Source organism: Protopterus annectens, chromosome 8.part0 (assembly GCF_019279795.1).
Source record: "Protopterus annectens isolate FY-2018-M chromosome 8.part0, PAN1.0, whole genome shotgun sequence".
Taxonomy (NCBI): domain Eukaryota; kingdom Metazoa; phylum Chordata; order Ceratodontiformes; family Protopteridae; genus Protopterus; species Protopterus annectens.
The window spans coordinates 1,094,731,227-1,094,754,498 of record NC_056741.1 but is presented as its reverse complement, the minus strand read 5'-3'; the positions used below and the strand labels follow the sequence as shown (position 1 = coordinate 1,094,754,498).

Below are 23,272 nucleotides of genomic sequence, written 5' to 3'. Positions count from 1 at the left end.
CCTGTCCTGCCATTAGAGACCATGGGGTACTTGATTGTATATATTTCTGCAAGTCTAACACCAAAACTCAGGTCCTAAATCTTCACCAGCAGATACATGAAACAAAATGGAGAGATAGAGTAATTGCACAGCACCTCCCCAATATCTGCAATAAACTTAACTTGTAGGTTAAGCAGTGTGGCACATTGTTACCCTTTAGGCTGAACCTGAATGATTGGAAGGGTAGCTCCAAATTTATTCCAGGACTGACTGGCCTAGCCTTCCTTTAGAAACGAGTATAACCAGGTGTTGATGGTCATGATACTAAATCTCCTTGAAACTTCTGTGAATTTTATAAAATTAAAATAAAATGAATGAAAGCAAAAAATAAAAACAGAAACAAAAAACTCCTTCTTGATTCATTAATAATGATTCCAATGCAACCTTACATATTGAAAGGACACCATTTAAAAGCATAATGCAAGACCAAAAAAAAAAAAAAGACAGATATCTCTAATAAGGAATAAGAGACAAGTCCTATATTGGCATCATATGATACTGACCCCACTTCAATTGCTCTTTCGGTAAACACAGTGGATACTCTTGGAGTCCCACTTTTTCCTCAGTGGATTTTTTTCCTGTCCCCAGAACCAGTGGATCAGCATTCCTTTCAAGAGAGCAATTCAGAAGTAGCCATGGAGAGAGGAAGAAGGGGAAGAGGAAAAAGAAGCGGAAGTGGAGAAGGTCAGGGTAATTTAGGGCAAAATACAATATACAAACAAGGACCATGTCATGTCATGTGACTGAAGGTAACTGATGTTCCTTTAGTTTACAATATATTTGTTTTACTATTAATACAAGATACATACACTATGCCATTAAAGGAATTCTCCTTTATACCAGCCCTTATTTTCAGGGTTGCTGATGTTACATCTGATGTATGTGTATTTGCTACGACTCTTAATTCAAAGCTTTTTTTCTGACTAGTGGACCTTCAGCCACATCTTTTAGGACATTTGGCATTCCTGCTCTTGTTAGTAATCCTTTCATCTCAGCTTTTCAGAATGTTTTTGAATGGGATTTTTATGAAACTTCACAAAGGTCATTAAATAGAACTTTTCATAACCTTTCTGAGTCTGAGAGGCAGGCCTTCTAAACATCTAAGAACAAGTTATCTCTGGAAATGAAGTCAACAGGTAATGAAGGGGCTGTAGCTGTCATGAATACGTTTAACTGTTTACATGGCATGTATTTAATGCTTCCAATACAACGTCCTTGCACGTAAGGCAGGTGCAAAATGCCAAAAAAACAAGTGTAAAAGTCAAAATGAGGCCAGCACCAAAGAGTGAATGTATATATAATTTAATATGGCATAACCAAAAGAATCAGACCGGTTTCGGCACCATGGCCTTCCTCACTACAGCCACTACTAGTTTAATGCTGTACAAATGAGAAGAGACCTATGTTTTTTGCCACTCAGAATGATTTTAATGCTGATGTATTATTTTATAAATACTTTATGGATGGCATATTCTAGTATGAGTGGGTGACATAGATAAGGTTTGTTTTAATTAAACTAAAACTCCCCCGTTTTAATGTTTCCAGTAGGATGTTCTAATAATATAATGTACTTTTTAAATATAAATAATTTTAATTGGTTTGGCAATAAAAGTACTACCATATGCAAGAAAACAGTTAAAAAATAATAATTATTTACAGAAGAGCAGTCTACATCCTAGGCATATCTACCATTCTATTACTAAAGGAAAAATGCTTAGATTGTCACTATTAAAAATGATAATCAGGCTTTTGTTTAAGAATTAAATAGCATGGCAAATGGCTTTTTTATCTAGAGGCTAGAAAGTATCTGAAGTTGCTTGAATTCAAGACCTATGGGGCTATTAAGTACCCAAAGTTGAATCAATTTGAGATTTGGTCTCAGAGAAAGACATACAGAGCAGAGTAATGAGAAACCTTATTTTCTAGGAGATCTTACTTTTTGAGTCAAATGCACCCGAAGTTCATGTAGGTTTGCCAACTACACGTACAAGGAACATTACATCTGTTTAATTTTATCCAGAGGCACTAGATTATCTTATGTACTTCTGAATAAGGTGCTTGTGCAGCATTGTCCATGCTGAAATGTGTTTACTTTGATAGTGACTGTGCAAGTCAGTAGCAGACATTGCACCTATCCCTGTTTAAAATGCCCCTGTTGTGAATATGTAATCACTACTACTGTTTTTCAGTTGTTGTTTGTCTTTTGGCTTTTCCCGGTTAGGGGTCGTCACAGCGGAACTCCGGTCCGCTAATGATTGGCAGTAGATTTTCACGAACGTCGAGGTGCCAGCTCGACGTTCAGCCTTCAACGAAGGCATGCCCATGTACGCATGTCTTTCGAACGCCCACCCAACCGCTGGGAGGACTGTAATATTTAATTTTAATTTTGATGCCAGTTATGATTTGGTCAATGTACTGTATCTGGCTAGCCACTCAGGGTAGAGTATACACTGCACTGCATATTATGTAGTAAAAACAAATGGAAAATCTGAAAACTGCAGTGTTGAATATGTCAGACATTAAATGTAAGTTGAATGCAAGTGCAGTTTGCAAATAATGAATTCAGGATATAACCAAACTTTTGTGTTTTCAGTATACTATGAGTTGCTTACATTTAATAAGAGGGAAGGTAATGTGACCACCCACACTGACTACAAAGAATACAGGTGAATCATTTTTATTTAGGAGGAGCTGCTGAGTACAAATAATACAAGTGAAGCATTTTATTTTGGTGGAGTTGCTGAGTAAAAATACAAGTGAATCATTTCAGTTTGGGTGGTTTTGCCTGCAGGTTTAAGTGGGATTATATTTTATTTTATTTTATTGACATTTGATTACTGGGAAAGTCCAACTTGGTAGGAGCCCATTTTCAGCAGAGGCCCCGGAAGAAAAGCTTTAAAGTATTACAAAACATTTTAAGAACAATAATTTTATAGTCTTTAAAAATAATACAAAAACAACCACAGTTTAAATAATTTTATCAAATTAGATGTAATATGAAAACAGGCAGCCACGGTGCTGCAGAGGTTAGCATTGCCACCTCACAGCAAGAGGCTCTCCAGTTCGATTCTCAGCTGGGGTGCTTTCTGTGCGGAGTCTGCATGTCCTCCCTGTGGTCGCATGGGTTTCCTCCGGGTGCTCCGGTTTCCTTCCACATCCCAAAAACATGCAGTAGGTGGACTGGATACTCTAAATTGTCCCTAAGTGTGAGTGTGTGCATGTGTGTGCCTTCTTTGGAAGGTTGGGCGCCGGGCTGGCAACTCGACACTGTAAAACTCCACTGCCAATCATGAGCGGACAGATGATCCACTGTGGTGACCCCTAACTGGGAAAAAGCCAAAAGAAGATGTAATATGAAAACATTGGTTAAGAATACAAGTTATATGACAATGATTTAATAGCTAGATACATTTTTGCCAGTTTATAGAGAAATTAAATTTAAATTAGTCTAATACAAACAGGAATTGCAATACAAAGTAAGAGAAAAGCAAGCTTATGGTATATTTAGACTAAAAGCTAGATGTCAAAAATTGATAAAAGCATGGAAGCGAGTGAAGAATGGAGAGTAAGGCGATATAAGTTCTATATAAGTATTTGTTCACATTTAGGGGTATAGTTTATGCTGGTGTTGAGCAAGAACAGAACTAGCTTTTGGCTAGAAAGTCTTTCAGAATGGTTTTGAAGGATGGAAGAGGAGGGTATTGTCCTGATTGATAGAGATAAGGAATTCCAGGCCTTAACAACATGGTACGAATACAGACAATGCTCAACAGATTTGTTAAGTTTGTGGACAGACTGGAGTTTTTGCTCATTGGACTCTACTGACTGACTGGGAATATAGTCATGTGGAATGTTATTTAGTGCTGGAAAAGCAGATGGGTTCTGAATAATTTTGCAGGTGGTAAGAAGCTATGTATATATTACTTGATGTAGTAGTTCTAACCAAATTTATTTTTTTAGTGCTGTACAGTGGAGGGCTCTGAAAATTGTTGCAAATTGAGCAACTTTGTTATAGCATTGCTCAAGTTTTGAATTTTGTGATGCCTGAAGGTTAGTAAGGATGGGATCACCATAAAGAAATGTAGGGAGGAGATAAGTACTGGCAACTGTATCTTTAGTTGTGTTGGTGAAAAAAATGTTGGCTTTGTAAAGCATCTGTAGTTTTTGATGAGTTTTTATTATAGAATGTTTGTATATGTAGGTTAAATTTAAGATTATCACCCACTATCATTACTAATAATTTGCTATGAGAAGTGACTTCAGTGGTTGTATTATCAAGAAAGAGGACTTTAAATGTTTTTAATGGGAGAGGGATTTGGGGGGAAAATAGTAGTTTTTTTTTATAGGGTTAACTATGAGTTGTGATTTACAAAGCCATGTTTCAGTTGCTGTTAAAGCTTCCTGAGTAATTTTTGGAGGTGTGCCACATTCTTAGATGTGCAAATGTGTGTGGAGTCATCTATATACTATATTAGGGAGGCCTGTTGTGTGGATGTGTGGAGAGTGTTGGTGAGAATGTTAAAGAGTTGGGGACCAAGGACACAGTCTTTTGGTACACCAGTGGTGACTAAGAGGTATGGAGAGAGGGCGGAGTGCCATTTTACTGACTGATACCTATTAGATAGGTAGCTTTTGAACCATAGAAGGGTGAGCTGAGCGAGACCTAATGAGGAAATGTGAACTAGAAGTTTGCTGTGACAAACTATTTTAAAGGCTCTAGATAAGTCTAGAAATATGGGGGAGACTAGTTTGCTGTTATCTCTAGCTTTATTGACAGTATCTATATAGGTTAGAAGTTCAATGTTAGTACTGTGGGAATGAAGCAAGCCATGTTGTGTGGGAGATAAGAGTTCTTCCTGCAGGAGAGAGTTTAGCAATTGTTTTTGAATACATTTCTCAAGTATTTTTTTTTTTGGGGGGGGATAAGATTGCTGTAGGTCTAAAGCAAGTAATCTCTGCTGAATTTCCTCCTTTGTGCAGAGAGATAATGTGTGACTTTTTCCAAAGACAGGGAATGTGGGATTACTGGACTGACTTATTTATAAGGATTGAGACAGGGTAGACAATGCTATCGAATGCTATTTTAAGGTATTTACTTGGAAGGTCATCAGCTGAAGCAGAGCATGGTCTGAGTTTGTTTAAGAATAGTTTTATATAGGATGTGGGCACAGGTGTGAATGTGAAAGTGGATGCGGTGATACATGGCTGCTTGGCAGGGCTAGAATAAGATGTTATGGAATCTTTGGTTAGTGATGCTATACTACCTATGAAATAAGGGTTGAATTGTATTATAATTTTGAGTGATGAGTTACCGGGAAAGGGGTTAGGGTGGAATTTATGGCCAGGATGCAAGATTTCGTTAATGGCTGTCCAGAATTCTTTAGGGTTATGTTTATTGTTTTTTCTGAAAGTTATTCTAGGTGTAGTTTTCAGTACAATTGTGAAGGTTTCAAGATATTGTGGTGTTTTATATTTTTGCCATTCTTTTCCTGCATTAAAATTCTACTCTTTTTGTATAGTCAGATTGCATTATTTATCTTTAATCTTTTCCTTCTAGAAGGTGCAGGGCTATTTAGTATATTCAGGAAAGCTGTGCTGAATTCATTTACAGCGTCATCTAAGGGGAGGATTTTTAGGAAGTTCCAGTTAATAGATGATCAGATAGTAATGAACATCTCTGGGTTAAAGTTGGAAAGGCTATGTGCTGTTTTATAAACATGATGTTTAAGTGGATGTGTGAGTTGTCTGGTTGTATAGATTGAGAGATGATCATTGAGACAGTCAGCTATTGTATGTAAGGTGGTGCATTTACCAGGGTCTGATACTAGGATCCGGTCTAATAAGGAATTTGATGTCTTGCTATAATGTGTGGGGCTATTAATTAGCTGTGTTAAACCAAATCTCTCTAGATTTATTTATTTATTTATTTATTTATTTGCAGTTGGTTTACCAGGATAGTCCATTGGGCCAAAAGAACCCGTTTTCAATGGAGTCCTGGGGAGAAAAGCTCCAATATAGACAAAATTAGGTACATACAATAATTACAAGATAATTATACAGAGTAGAGATAAAAATTAATACATTTAGGCTTGAATTTGAGAAAACATTCAAAGATGGGGAGAAAAACTGTGATATAGACAGAATTAAGTAGATGCTATAAATACAAGACAATTATACAGAGTAGAGATAAAACATTAACACATTAGGCATAAATTTGAGAAACATTCAGAAATAAAAACAGTATTGAGATATGCAATCAGGGGAGTTATTGAAGAAGAAACTCAGAGGGTCTTTGTTAAATAACTATAGTGAGGAAACATAAGCTTTAATAGGATGAGTGTGAGGGGAGATGGAATGTTACAGATCTATGAGGGGAGGGAGCAAGAACAATCCCATTGGGATTTTAGATATGTATGAAGTGATTTTTTGAACATGTATTTGTTAGTGATAGTACGAATGGATGGAGGAAGTGAGTTCCATAGACGGGCAAGGTTAAAAGATAGTAAGTGTTTGCCTGGGGATGACATGGTTTGTGTACTATTAATAGGTTTTGGTTGTTAGACCTTAGGACTCTGTTTGGTAGGTGCATTCTGAAGGCAGAAGACAGGGAGGGACAAAGAGAAGGACTGAAAATGAGCTTATGAGCGAAAGTCAACTGAATATATGTAAGCTGGTTTGGTAATTCAAGCCAGTTTAATTTTTGAAGGGAAGAACAATGGTGGGTAGAGGACCTGTGGCTGTTGGCGAATTTGGCTATTTTGTTATAGCAGGAAGAAAGTTGTTTTTTTAGGGAGGCCTGAAGATTAGTCAGTAATGGAGCACCATAGAGAAGGGAGGGAATGAGAAAAGAGGAAGCGAGTGTGATGGAGGGAAATTAGAATTTATGTCAAACCAATTGACATTCATATCATCTGGTAGTATTTTTTTCTTGTGGAACTGTTATGGATATCTTCTAATATAGATGTATTGTCATCAGGAGGGATGTTAAGAACAGTAATACATATTTGTTTATAATTGTTTAATTTCAGGAAAGTAATCAGAAGTTCTGTTGAACTGGATGTTGGTATTGGTTAGTTGTAAGGTGAAATGTGGTGGTATTTGGGAAATATTAAAGCAATACCACCACCCTTCCTCTTTATATGCTCATTATGGATGATATCATAGCTGACGGGTGTAATTTTGGAGTTGTTTATGTTGGGCTTATACCACATTTCTGCTACAGTGAAATTATCAGGCCTATGTTGTATAATCCAGGCATGTAGTTCAGCAATTTTATTTCTTACTCGTCTAACATTTATGGCAGCAAAAGTAAGATTACTGGGGCTGGTAGTTGACCAGTGTATGGTTAGAGTAGTGTGAGGAAGAGAATTGTCTTCATGTTCATTGTGACAGGCGAGGCCAGGATTAGGGTGAATATCTCCTCCTAGAAGGATTTTAGTATACTGGGGAATAATTGATACATTTTTTGTAGGGCATTTTTCACTTAATTTTGTTTTTGTTTTAGATAAAATAGAGTTAATCAGTCTGAATACAGCATAAAGATGATGGGCATCATTAAATAGGCTTGGTGCGATGGGCGGAGAGTGTAGGAAGGAAGTATGAATAGGTGGTTAAGACTTTGTTGGAGATAATGTTGAGAGCTATTATAGAGTCATGATAGGATGAGAGATGGCCCAGTAACAGGAGAAGAATAGAGGATAAGCTGAGAAACAGCATGAGTAAGTAATGGGATGTGTATGATATAGTTGTCAGGTAGTGAGGAAGTAGGGATCAAGACGGACAAAAAAAGCTACAGGGCAGAAAGATATTTAGTGGTGGTAGAGTCTGTAAGCTGATAGAGAGTAGGTAGGAAAGAAGGATGTTCTATGAAGGAGGAGAGGTTATCCTAGTATCTTCTCTTAAATGTAAGGAATTGAGGGGGTTAAAAGGCTAAAGTATGAGAATGTAGTTCAATTAGGAAAAAGTGAGTGTTTATTTGGGAAAAGTAGAAGACAGAGTGCAGAATAGAAAGGTGATGCTAGGGAAGGGAGTGACTATGACTGAATATAGTGCAAATCAATATGGGGGGGAGAAAGGTAGTTAGGAATGGTACTAAAGCATTAAATGGAAGTTCGGAATTAGGTGGAAAAAACAGCAGTGTTTGTATGATAATAGTAAGGTTGAGAGAATTAGGGAATAGGAGTCACAAGTGAAATGTATACATAGGAAGTGTAATAGTAGAGTAAGAGGAGATGGGTGAGAATTGGGGGGAAGGTAAGCACGTTGGTCCTTGTGACAGAGCTCTTGCAGTATCGGCATCGTCAGATGTAGTTACCACAGGCTATTGTACAAAGACAAAATTCTCACTGAAAATGTTTGGGAGCTGGCCCTTGTGGCAGAGCTCATGCAGTATTGTGGTTGGATGTAGTGACCACAGGCTATTGTACAAAGAACAAATTCACAATGAAAATGTTTGGGACTTTTCCCTTGTGGCAGAGCTCCTGCAATATCACAGTCAGATGTAGCGGCCCTGAGCTATTGCACAAAGACACAATTCTCAGTGAAAGCATTTGGGAGGTGGTCCTTGTGGTAGCGCTCCTACAATATTGGGGTCAGATGTAGTGACCACAAGTTATTGTACAAAGACATAATTCTGACTGAAAATATTTGGGAGTTGGCTCTTGTGGCAGAACATCTGCAGCTTTGGGGTTATGTAAAGACAAAACTGGCAGTGAAAATGTTTGGGATATGGCCCTTCTGGCAGAGTTCCTGCATTATTGGGGTTGAGTGTAGTCACCACAGGCTATTGTACAAAGACACAATTCTCAGTGAAAACATTTCAGAACTGGCTGTCATGGCAGAGCTTCTACAGTATCAGATAGTATAGAATATCTATAAACGCTATACTGACATTAAATCATTCATTATGTTTTATATTAATGTTGCACAATTTATTTCACACTTTTTACCTGTTTTTTCTAAACCTTTATGTAACGTATTTTAAAGTAGTTAATTGATTTAATCAAATATTTGCAGTGAGCTATTTAAATTAATGGCTATTTGTATTTTAACTACTTGAGAAATACTTTATTGTTTTATTTATTTATTTCCTTATTCCATTTGATAACTAGGTAAGTGTACTGGTGATCAGGCCTTTTTTAGCCACAACCTGGGGTCTATATCACGCAGCTGAACTGCAATAAGTCCGACTACGTGAATATCAAACCTGGAAGCTTGAAATGCAAGAATTTTGAACACACAGAACAGCGATTTTTTTTCCCAGGGAAGAAAATCTCTGTTCCGGTACAAAAGCAAAAAACACACGTACACTTCAAACTGTTCCTAGGGTGAGGGGCTTCACCCACCACACCCCCCAACATGGAGGGCTGTTCCCCCCCCCCCTACTTAAATATACCAACTCCAAGATAGCACCACAGTGGAGGAAATAGCAGAGCCGTGGAAATGGCCCACCAATTTTTTTTCCCCTGGGAAAAAAATTGGTGTTCTGCGGCTTCACTATTTTCACATTTCAAACTTCCCAGTTTGAAGTTACGGCATTCAAACTCCTGATATAGACCCACAACCTGTGCCAAGTGGCAAAACATGTGACAAGTTTTACAAAACAGAGAAAAAGAAACAGACAATATAAATTAAACAGAGATGGTTGGAAAAGTACAAATGGATAGTGAAGCAATAAGAATGCAATTTCAATGGCAGTTACAGTATTTAAGATAAAAGTAGTTTTTCAATGGCAGCATGAATTTTCAACTGTTTACCTTCCTTAAAACAAATGCAGCCAATTTCAGACATGAAAGTGTTTTAATAAAGAGGTTCATAATACTTGTTCTGACTGGGTTTTCTTTTTATTGTTTGGATTTCATTGTAACCTCCTGTCAGATGCTAGAAAGTTTCAGTGGCCAAAAATCATCAAGGTGATATATATTTTAGTGTTACGTATTCCTCAAGTGGCTGTATGTGGTTGCCTCACATCACAGAAGATTCCAGTAACTCACTCAGTACTTGGTGTTGGACAGCAGTCTGCTTGCCAATTAGGACGGGTCTATATTAAATCACCGAACGTTTAAAAAAGCGATGATTAATCGACCCTGTGTAAATGAAAGCTTGCAATGTCGACGTGTCAGAGTAGCAATTTTTTTTCCAAGTGAAAAAAATCACTGTTCCAACAAAAAAAAAAAAAATAAAAATCAATTCCAAACATTACATTAAGTGGGAGGCTTCACCCTCCACCCCCAACTTAAATATACCAACTCTGAGACCGCACTACAGTGCCAAAAATGGCAAAGTACCGAAGCGGCCAAGCAAATTCTTTCCCAGGGAAAGAATTCGCTTAACAGCTGCTTCCATATTTTGCATTTTCAGCCTTTTAAGCTCGACCAAGACGCATTCGAAAGAATGCATGTTCGGTCTTGTAATATAGCTCCATTAGGATAACCGAGTATCAGTAACGGAATATGTTGTGGATGTTGCTGCAGGGACTGTGTTGTTATTTATAAGTCCCTGCAATGCCTAAGGTACATGAAGCTGGTTCACATGAATAGTCTCTGCTGTGATCCTTATTTCTGTTGCACAAGCTACAGTTCCCACCTGCTGATCCATCTTACATGCACTCCTTTCGTGAAGGTATTCTGCTGGTACAACAGTCCTGAGTCACAACATACGTTTGCACAAGCTAGCATTCTGTGTACTTTAGCATATATTGTATAATGCCTATCTGATACACAAGCCCTCTGTCTGAATAGCCTGGTTTCTGCATGTGTGTAGGGACTCAACAAAAGTAGCTTGCACACTACAGAGATTGTTTCTGATTCCCACCCTATGTTTTCTAATGTAACATAAAAAAACATAAAATATAAAAACTCACAAACAAACTCAGTACTTAACATGTTGTATAACAGCAATGCACTATAACCGAGTGTGAATAAGTCACACTTTACTCGTGCTGGGATCCAGTCTAGTCTGATTAGTTGGGCTGCATTGTGACAAAACAACACTCTTCACTAAGGTTAAATTATGTCTTATTGATACCATTCTGTTTGTGTATGACAAAAATATCAACCCGTTTGTTAATATAATGGTTGTTTTAGGTTTGGGAATAAATAGTTGTGACTGGTTGCAATAATGTTATTGTGTATAATTCAGTCAATTACTACTGTATTCATTTAACAAACACACTGCAGTATCTCCTTTAAAAAACTTCTGTGCTGGCCACTATATAGATGCACACAACACACACACACACACGCACACACACGCACACACACGCACACACACACACACACACACACACACACACACACACACACACACACACACACACACACACACACACACACACACACACACACACACAATATCCCTTTTTGGAAAAAGTAAGCTGCCTATAAGTTTCATATGTATTGACAATGCTGATTTTTTTTTTAATTAAATGAAAAAATATAAAGAAAAGTACAAACTCATGAGCAGTAAATCATGAGCAGTAAAGACATAGACACTTATGTTCTAAAAATACAAGGTGGGCAGCAGGACTCACCGGTGTAAATGCTTCTCTGGGACACTGTAATACAAACATCTTCAGCTGGGCCACAGGTGCGCCTTACTTCAGGGCAAGTAGTGGAGTTACCTGAGCATTCATAGCACTCAAGTGAGGCAGCTGGAAGTGGATGTAGAAATATGTCAGAAACTACAGCAATGTGCAGTACATTTCAAAAGGCAGATATGCATTTCTTAGCTGTCCATCTGCTCATACCTAACTTGTTGCCATCTAAACATTCTCTTATCATCAGGTTTTACTCTGATTTGTTTAATATTACATTAATCTTCTGCAACTGGACTGAAAGGTATTCAGTCCCCGTAGTGGAATGTGAGAAGGAATGTCTGATTCTAGGCTTTTCGCCCCAAATTTCTCACCTAAGACCCACATGTATGAAATGATGCACTACATGCCTATTGCTAAGACAATCCTCCATCATTACTTTATGCAAGTAAGAACTCTTTTTCTTTGTTTATACTGCACTGACACACAAACACGTACACCCACATATGGACACACAAATGCGTACACCCACATATGGACAAACATATCGATAAACACATATTCTTATGCACTCACCACTCTTCACAAGACTCACTTTAAACTTGCAGTGTATATTTCATGTTCATTACATCCCAGGCCAAGAGCTGAACCATGGTCAAATTGGCCCTAGGCAGTGTAATGGGCCAGTCCCTTCCCATCCCAGAGCCATTCCAGTGCCACATTACTTGGCTGTCTCTCCCAGATTATCATAAACACTGTTCTAACCTGTTAGTGTGCATACTGTTCTCTTCTGTACTTTTACAGTGATTGTAGTGATTTGATTTAAACCCTTTATTTCAAATTTTATAGCACAAACACTGATGTCCATTTCCTGAACAAACCAGTCTCACATTGAAAGCAAACTTAGCATGAGCAACAGTAAACTTTTCTTCCCTTGAAATTCATATTATTTGGAAATGCAATGAAACTCACATTCATTGAAAATGCATCTGGCAAGTGGCAAATTGTGTAAATTGGGCTCAGGACTATTTTCAGACCATGGGATCCTGTACACATTTTTAAGACAATTCAGAAATGCATGTGTTTTTTTTTTACCTTCCTGATTGTCTTAAAATTATATTTCTTGTTTAACACAGTGAAATTTGTTAGAATCTGTTCTAAATTTGTAGTTTTAAACATATTTTCCAGTAAGTAGTGAAACGAAATGTATGAAATAATAATGATGAAAGTATCAATTTCAGAACCATTTAACCATACCATTCAAGCTGCTGTCAATATAATCCTTCAGTATCCACACTCAGCAAATACAGCCACTTTATCAACTGTGCAAACATCACATATCTGAATCTGATAAAAAATAGCCTCAGCAAAATATTCCAATTTGCTTTACATAAATGCAGACTAGTTCTGCAAACACAGGCTAATGGATTTTTAACGTTATCAGCTCAACAGAGTCAGTCATGTTTTATCCATAGTTCCACCAAACCCAGTAATTATAGTTACATTGTTGACTGCATCCTTCTCAGATGTCTGTGTAAAAAAAAACTTAATACAAACAATAATGACCAAAGTCACGTATTTCAAATTTGTTTCACACAAACACATAGTAGCCAAAGTATTCCAGCTTAATTCACACACACACGTACACACTAGTCATGCAAAGTCAGATTAAAGACCATTTAAAATGAACAGATGACATGAGTGTAAGTTACTTTTTTCCACAGAGAGTCCCTCACTCCCACCAGAGTTATAGCCACTTTGTTGACTGTGTACACCCTTATTGTAATGAAGAAATAAATTACATGTACTTTACTGGCACTATTATATGAATTTAAATGAAGGTGGAAAGATTTGGATGAACTACATGAAACTGTATAAAGACCACTTAGTATCATGCCATAAGATCCAGGCATGTGTAGCATGGTTTATATAGAATAGTATTTATGAGCTCATAAGAAATATTAATTTACTGATAACATACGCTAAGTTGATATGCACAATCTCTGCAGAAGTGAAAGTCATCTGAATAATTCCACATTAAAGAAAACTGTTACTAATGCAGAGGTTGCTGCTGGCATACAACTTTGCATTTGAGTACTTCATCTGCAAATGCAGTGTCTGCTGCCCTTGGAAAATAAATGGCTTATGTTACATTTAAAAAAATGGTGTGCTGGTGATATTGCCGTAATATTTCATGAACTAGATCAGCTGTACAATAGGGAATGGCTGGAAAACAAAGACAACAGTTTCATAGTTACTAGGCATGCAGTTCTGGAGACCATTAAGGAGCTTAGTCTAAATTCCCAATTGTTGTAAAGCACTGTCTGAGTAACTGACTTGCTCAATGTCATACTGGAGTTAATGAAGATTTAAAACTTGCCCCTTTGCCATAGGAAGCAGTTCATCAAGTCCAAGCATTAATTCTCTGTGCTAACTGCCAGAGTAATGGCTTTTAACTAAATGCTGAAATCCTTAACTATCCAGTCTTGTAGAGAATACTGTATCACAGTTATATGCAGCAATGACTGCATAATGGAGGATGAAGATCAGACAGTTCTGATCATCCCACTAAATAATGTAAACTATATGACCAGGAAAATTTTAACCCATTTGCAGTTGCTGCAGGCTATAAAGAAGGTTTTGCAACAAATATATTACTAAAATGCATTATGTTTAGATTGCTAAAATGCAACATGTTTAAACTATATTATGGAATCTAGGCTTATTAATTAATTCATTCATTCTTTAGTGCAATGAATAAAGCAAAATAATTAAAAACAATATAAATGCTGCAGCAGCTTTTGTTCAACAAACTACAAGTCATACAAAAATCAGAAATATTACTGCATACAACATACCATTTTGGGGGGATTGGGCTTACATGCATGCAGGACATCTACATCTTATTTTTGACTTTCCTATGTTGTCTTTGTTATCAGGAATCTGATATTACTCAGTGCAGGTCTGACCTACTTAAAGACTTGTTAATAATGCTCCATTGTTGCAGCATGCACCTCTGGAGTCAACAGAGTCAGATTATGGGCAAACGCTGTCCTTTGCAGGGTAATGAATCAGCCTCCAACCAACCATACAAATATTCCACTACTTGTCTGTCTCTTCCCAGTTACAGGAAGTATTGTTCAAATCTGCTAGTGTATTCTTTACTTTTACAGTTATCACAGTGATCTGGATTTAAGTTAAAATTTGTATTTCAAATTTTACAGAAAAAAAATACTAACAGGCACTTTCTTAAAAAAGCATTCACTGAGAACAGGCTTAATATGAGGAACAGTAAACTTCTCTTCCTTTGAAACTCATATTTCGTGAAAATGCATCTAGTAACCCATTAAACTATAAGAGATATGCTGGTATTCACACTCGAATAGCATATAGTACTAATTAGTGTTTTTGTGAAGGTTGCAGGAATTCAAAAGACAAATATGTAATACATTTGCTAACAGCCTGGGACAGTTCATTGGATACAAGTCTCCCTTTTGAAGAGCAGCCCAGGAGTACTGTCTGGTGAAGTAAGTTTGCAGAATAACACAGAACTGATTTAGAAATACCAGCCACTTTGTTTTAGTGCTTTCATTCACTTTTAAGAAATTAACTTCAACAGAAATATAGCATTACCAAAGTTAAATGTGACTTACACAAATTTCAAACAATCACATGACTGTAATGTCAACCAATAAAATATATAGCAAATTCTTTTGAGCTAACACACACTTTAAAGAGAATAAATCACTTAAACCTGATGAAAACATCACCCCTAATTTAAGCTGCCAATGTAATTCTCTCAGTTTAAGAAAATTATTCAAGTTACCTCCCATTAACACCACTATAGGTTGCTAAACCACTAAACAATAAGCTGTTTAAAATTATTACAAATTATAGCATGCATCACTAATGCATTGTTAGTGTCTTTGCATTTAGTCACATAATTGTGTTCATAAGTTTATTCAGTCAAAGTTTTAACAGTCTGCCCATTTACAGTAGGCTGGGCAGGAAACACAGGTTGCTAAATAAACCAGACCGCAGGTGTTACAAGAATGAAGTTTATTGACTACATAGATCCTATTATTATTATTTCAAACACTAAAAATGAAATATTATTAGGGAATTTACATTGACTACAGGCTCTTTTCTGTGAAATATTCATAAAGGGTGACTAGAAATTTTTACTGAAGGTGTATATGGCTTGGCCTCTTTTCATCCCTGTAGACACTTGTCTAGTATTATTTCATGATCCCATGTTCCTAATCTGTAATGTCTGGCGTTAGAGACTGACAATAAACCTGAGAGAGAGTACAGAAAGTGCACAGTACAATGCATTCAACTGTGTGCATGTGAAAAATGTGGTGCATGTGTGTAGGTACCTACACCTACACAGGACTGCACACTCTCATACACACCACATTTTTCAGACTATTGATATGAACAGTGCTTGTTTATCTCTTTTATTACATCTTACCATTACTATAAGAATACAATATATAATATAATATAATATAAGAATACAACTTGTTTTTCGCACTTTACTCCCACTGCATTTATTTCATTTATCACAAAAAAAATGTTTTCATTATGTCTCCAAAACATTTGCTGCTTTCTTTAACATCAAACTCACCTTATATATCTTTCTACCTCTACTATTATTTCTGGCACTGTCAATTGTTCAATAGGTAACACACTTGCCTTTGGTGCTGGAAGTGCAGATGGCTGTGGGTTCTGTCCCCACTCTGTGTGGCTGGATTAATTCTAAAATTGCTGACAGTGCAAGAGGGGGGAGGGCTGCATTTGTAAGTGTGCCATCCTTCAGATGAGACAGTAAACTGAGGTCCGATCTGCTAGAGTTGGTGATAGCTCAAATATAAATAAAAGATCCCATGGTACATATCACAAAATGAGTAGGAAATGTTGCCTGCTGACATTGACAAATGCCCCATACCTGTAGTATAAATACCACCTCATGTCTCCCCTTATAAGAGGCTGTTAGTGGGATTAACATGGTCAAGAAAGGATAAATATGTAATAGAAATAAATAATTGCATATTTTTCAATTTTTAACTATTATAACTAAATAATCTGATCAAGATAAAACAGTGATGCATTAACACAATCCTTTATCTCACAATGCATCTCATTTAATATGCTGTAACAGTTTCTTATCACTGCATCCATCACCATTAAAAATGATACCACTCATTGGGCAAGCTTGTTTTACTTGTATTCCCATCCTGCCCATCCAGTTGGCTTTACCCTCATAGGTTCATTCATTGCCTCTAATATTCACATTATTTCATTCCAGACCTATAACTCTCCATATTTTGCTTTGCCTGAAATTAACTTACACTGTCAAACAATTTGTCTATATGACATTATTTTTTCATTTATCTTTCTCTCACTCACCATACTAATTATTATTTCCTTTATCATTATCAGCATCTCTTACCTGGTTTCCCAGAATGCAATACACACACACACACACACACACACACACACACACACACACACACACACACACACACACACACACACACACACACACACACACTTTCACATAACGCTGATAATAAACTTTCCGAATTTTTTTGTAGTACTTTTGTAAATATCATATACCCTGGGATTTAAAAGTTTTTTCATGACAGATTCTCAAAGTGAATTCAGACCATATGATTAAGAGACTGTTTTAACACTATAATTATATACTGCAGCCACTAGCCTATAGTGTAGAGAGTGGTCTCAACAGCGAACTTGCCTACACATGCAGCAACCCAGGGGTAGGGCAAATGGTAATTAGCCACATGCATTTCCCCTGAAAATATCACTAGCATGGGAACACCACAGTAGAATGATTCAAAGAATTGTACTACCATTATATGTATGTCTATTTATATGCATAGCTACAGGAGTATATGTGTTTGTATGACTATATGGGCATTTTTGCAACTGTCTAGATGTGTGTGTGTGTGTGTGTGTGTGTGTGTGTGTGTGTGTGTGTGTGTGTGTGTGTGTGTGTGAGAAACAGAGCGATAGAGAGCATGTATAGGTCTCTGCATTCGAGTGTGTGTGTGCATGTTGGAAAATGCCTGTGCAAGCCCAGACGTAAGGTTGGTAGGCGAACACTATTGCATTCAGGTCTGAGAATACAGTGAGTGATTGTAATAAGCTACTAATGAAGTGCTGCTTTCTATGGCTTTATCATATCTTTGAATCACAGATAACTGTTGCATTGCAATGGGACAGTCCCACATTGCCCAGTTAGTACTACCACAGATAATCCTTTTGAATCCCAGAGCTAATCCGCATTTCCTAGAGGTTATGGTTTCCAAAATGTTATTTCAGTCTTTTCACCTTTTTGCCATATACACTTAGTTGCACTTACATATTTCTTCATATCATATGCCTTCACTAAACTGTTCATTCATCCCCATAGCAAATTCACTCCTTTGTTTATCATTCATATCTTTATAAAATGAATAGCTTATTCTCGTCAGACCTAGTGCACTATACTCCAATTATTTTAATACAGCCTCAAACTAAACATTTGTTATAACCTTTCCAAATTCTATGTTTTGTTATGCATTTTTTTATTTTCCATTTTATGTGCCTTCCTTATTTACTTCTTTATAAATTTCCATAGCGTACCTTACCACAGAATTAATTATTCTATCTTATGTTCTGCTACAGCTGATCTTAGCCAAGAGACTGAGTTTATTTCTTATTTCTTATTTTCTGGATGCAAACATATGTTGACATGATTGTTTGTATCACTTGTAAGGGGCACCCAGCACCCAGACTGACCTATGCATTCCAATTAGACAAGAAGGTGGAGCAGGGTATAGTAAGACAAAGGCAGAATTGTTTCCATCACACTCAATCAATCAATAAAATGATCAACTCTTATAGACACAGTGCCAGATAACCTATTACGGAATAGCAAATTTAATTAAAAAAATTACAGAAGAAAATAAAAGGAAAAAATTTAGGTAAACGGTGTGAGATTAGCTTATAGGAAATCAGGAATTATTACTACTACTGTCCATAAAAGTCAAAAACTTCAAATAATGACAATGTTTTATAGAGATATATTAATGGTTTTCAACCATAGTAAAGCTGGTATGCTTTCAAACTCCTTCCAGCCTACACCCATAGAACTATTTCTGACTTAGTCGAAGATCATAATTATAAAATGACCTGGAGTTTCTCTTTATTTAACCAGCAAGTGTTCATTGAGTCACTAAAAGCCACTAAATGGACCATATTAAAAGACCCTCTTGATGACGCAATAAATCATTTCAGTTCAACATTTGTAAACCTCCTCAGCAGACTAGCTCCACTTCATAGTAAAAGAGTTAAATCCAAACGTTGCTATCAAAACAGAGTAAATACCTCACATTTGATAGGGACAACACATGGAAAGCATAGCAAAAAAAAAAATCTATAACTTTTCAGACAACTCTGTACCAGGTTAAGAAGCAAGTAATGATGGACAAAAGGAATATTATTCACTTCTACAGCCAATCACAAACATAATCCATAAAAATTCTGGGCTTCTATCAGTTTCCTTCTATAACTAGAATCCAAGAAAAAAAAAACAGCCCTTCTCTAGAATGCACTTCCTCTAAACAACAAGTATGTAAAATAATTCCTTTACTGAAAATATTGGCAGCTTAAACACATCTTCACCCCTACCCTCTTCTTCCTCTAGTAACTCTCTTGACCCCACTTCTACTATACCTTCCTGTTTAAACACTACTAGCTACACATATCGTATCATTGTCTATTCTATTCAAAATACCTCTACTAATCCTCCCTCCTTTACCATTCAACCAGTCCTTACTAACTTCAAAAATATCTTATACTCAATTGTGCTCAAATTCTGCAGATAACATCCCACCTGAAAACCTCAGACTAGCTGCTAAGGCCATAGCTTATCCTATCAGCATTCTTGAATCCTATGTCCCACTATTATGGAAAAAGTCATTCATCATCCTCTTGCACAAAGGAGGCACCTCTACCAATATATCAAACTTTTGTCCTATTGTCATCCTGTCCTCTCCCTCCAAACATTTAGAAAAATGCATACATAAAGAGCTTCTCCTACTCAGCATGGCTTTTGTCCTGACCACAGCACAGCAGCTGCCTTACTATTTTTTATGGACACTGTAAATACGGGTAGGGACTCTGGCAGACTAGTATCCTCACTGTTCCTCGATCTGTCAAAGGCCTTTGACACAGTCTCTCACTCTAAACTCCTACGTCAGCTATCTACCCTTGGTCTATCATCTCAAATCCTTCAATAGTTCACTAACTATCTCACTAAGAGACAAAAATCTGTGAAATGGCAAGGCTCTCACTCACTAAATCTGTTCAGTATCACTGGTGTTCCCAAAAGTTGTATAGTTGGTTCATTCCTCCTTAATATTTGTATCAGTAATCCACATAACTCTTCCTGCTAAGGCTCCCATATTCAATATGCAGACAATCTTTTTCAATTATCTTCTCTTCCAACATTCTGTCTCACCTTTCAGCTCATAATGCCGGAGACTTTCACTTCCATTGAGACATGGCTTTCTAATGTTCAACTTTAATCTTGAGAAAACCAAGTTTCTTCTCTTTATTCCAAAAACATATGCCTCAGACAAATGCAACCTTAAAATCTTTTTTCTGAACAATACTGAAATTGAAGTATTTCTATACAACAAGCTATTAGACATGATAATAGATGATACTCTAACATTTAATCTCCATATACACAACACTGTTAAATACCACACAAGAAATGTCATATGCTCTACTGACATAAACACTTCCTATACTCTAATACAGAATTACACTTGTCACCACATACCCCATACCCTTAATATGGTGCTCTAGTTCTTACCAATCTACAGTCCTCACTGAAAAATTTAACTTAAAACCTGTTACAATAAAATTAAGTTTGCAACTAATTCAAAGCATAATACTCATCAATGCATAGCTCTTAAGTCTCTTACATGTCTCAAACTTCCCCACCTCCTTATAAACTTATAACTTACTACTACTTACAATATAATTTATAAACCAGATGCTTACCCTGCCCTTAGCTCTGTCCTTCCCTTTTATAGCAATAAGTGACCAATGAAATTACACGATAAGCACCTCATCATAATCCACAAACCTAATAAATCATCTGGACAATGCCTTTACTCCTACTCTATAGCCAAACAATGGAACTCCTCACCTCTAGCCACCAGGGCAATCTCTAACCTATTCACCTTCAAGTACTCACTTAGGATCATAGGATTATTGGAGGTTACTAGGCTAATGGCCCTGGGGCCCTTACAAGCCTAGCCTAGAGTTTATCCCCAAAAAAGAAACCTCAGTCATCACCTGTCACCCCTGTCAATGAGGGACACAGATGGAACCCTTGAGACACATTTGTGGTTCCCATCCACTCATCAAGGTTGCACTTGAAGAGGGTCAGTGAGATACTCTGTTTGATGTGTATGGGAAGTCTATTCCAGAGACAGGGCAGCCTCTGGGAGACAAACCTGTCTCTCCAGCAGGTTTTGTTAATGTTGCATATTAGATTTAGGCCTTTCAATTGGATAATGTGTGAGGATTTAGACTTATGGATATGGAGCATCTCGCATAGGGCAGGGTCCGAGATTACCTTGTAGGTGAGACACAGATCACCTCTGAGCAATCTGTACGATACCGAGTAGACTGATAGTGATTTGAGCCTGTCCACATAGGACAGGTGTTGGAGGCCATAGATTCTCTTTGTGAGTTATTTCTATGGCCTTACCAGCTGGTGCAGGTGTTTGGAGAGGTACATACCAAACGGGGTGTTGTACTCAATTACTGGCCTAATGAGGGAGGAGTACAGAGAGGTAATAACCTCCTTTTTTCTGGATGTAACCCCTTTACTTATGAGATGAACCAAGTAAAAGGCTTTTCTGACCACTGCCACTACATGATGTTCGAATGCGAGGTTATTGTCAACCTGAGCATCCAGGTCTCTCACCACAGGTCATGTGCTTAGGGGATTGCCATTGATGTGGTAATCAGTAGAGGGTGTATTTTTGCCAAATGGTATGATAATAAATTTATTTGTGTTTAACTGAAGGCCATGACTTTGGCAGCAGTCATTTGCTGCCGTGAGACCCTCTTTTAGTATGTTAACATCATTTGGGGAGTCAATGACAGCACCCAACTTACAGTTGTCCACAAACTTGGTCAGACACATGCCTTTTCTTTTTGCCCGGACCCCTTAGAAGTAGATGCCAAACAGCAGAGGTCCTAAGACAGATCCCTTGGGAAAACCACTAATGACAGGTCTGCTGTTATAGGTGGAGGCACCTATATTTGACCTTGTGGGTCCTATCAGTGAGTCAGTTGGCCACCCACCTGAGGAGATAGGGATTTACACCAAGTTGTGTTAGCTTTTTGATGATGCCCAAGAGGGTGATTGTATCAAAGGCTTTGGCCAAGTCAAGGTAAGCTGTATATACTGACTTTCCCTCATCCAGGGCCTTGGTGACAGTCTCAAAAAAGTCAACCAGGTTCAACAAGCAAGATCTGCCCTTGACAAATCCAAACTGGGTGGGGTCAAGCACTTGGAGGTTGCTTATGCTCTTGTTTATGAGGTCAATAATGATATGCTCCATGGCTTTACAGATCTGACTTGTCAAGTTAATGGGGTGATAGTTTCCAGGATTAGTAGTGGCACCACCTTTGTGCAAGGGGATGACAATGGCAGTGCTCCACTGCTGGAATGAAGCCTCTACTTAGGCTGTAGATGAATAGGGTGCTCAATGGAGATGCTAGTTCTTGTTGGAGATGGTGCAGAATACAGCCTGGGATACTATCAGGTCCCATGGAAGCTGTGTTCTTTGCATTGGATACGGTCTTTAACACTTGATCTATGGAAATGTGAGGTACAGGACAAGTACTGGGGATGTTGAATGCACCTTTGGGGGGGACGGGGGTGAGGTTTCCACTGAATCTATCTGCTAGCAGGTTGGCTATGTCAACAGAATCAGTGTAAGTGGTACCATTAAGAACTACTTTAGAACAAACCTGGACCTTGCCATGGAGGTTCCTGATATGACTGAAGAAGGCTTTGTGGTTACCATTTGTTTCAGAGGCTAGTTTCAATTCATAATTGGCTTTGGAGGTTTTCACTAGTGATCTAATTTGCTTGTTGAGGCTAAGGAGGGAGTTTTTCCAAATGGGAATTTGTGCCTTTTTACCCTTGGACAACAGTTTCTTCATTTTGTTATAAAGTCAGTTGATAGAGGATGTTCACCAGATAGGTTTGTGTTTCTGTGAGGAGCAGGTTTTAGTTCGGTTGGGTATGGCTGAGTCCATGCAGTTGTACAGGTGCTTGTATACTGCATTGACATACTGTTCAGCAAAGTTGTTTGCATGCTTTGAGGGGGATGGTGGTGTGAAGCTACTGATACTCTCCCTTAGAAGGTTGTAGTCAGCTTTTGAGAAGTTTTTTAGCCTTGTTGCAGCAGGGGGGGTGGTATGGGGGGGTTGGGCAGGATAGAAATTGCAAATGAGGCAGACCGATGGTCTGATCTCACCAGGGAAGTACTTACTATGGGGTGGTGCAGCAGTCGCCATGTTGGTGAGAACCAAGTCCAGAATGTTATCTCTCCTTGTGGGGGATGAGACAAGCTGGTCTAGTGCATTAGAATTGAA

The 23,272-nt window shown here is 37.7% G+C and overlaps 1 protein-coding gene across 1 annotated transcript in view; it reads right to left on the bottom strand.

The window, feature by feature from the left end:
• LOC122809248 (urokinase plasminogen activator surface receptor-like) overlaps positions 1 to 23,272 on the bottom strand; it is a gene marked incomplete in the record, with an annotated part of 361,759 nt that overhangs the window by 227,644 nt on the left and 110,843 nt on the right. Inside the window, 1 exon segment of the mRNA XM_044080574.1 lies at positions 11,570 to 11,689. Within this exon segment, the coding sequence (XP_043936509.1) occupies positions 11,570 to 11,689 (120 nt within the window).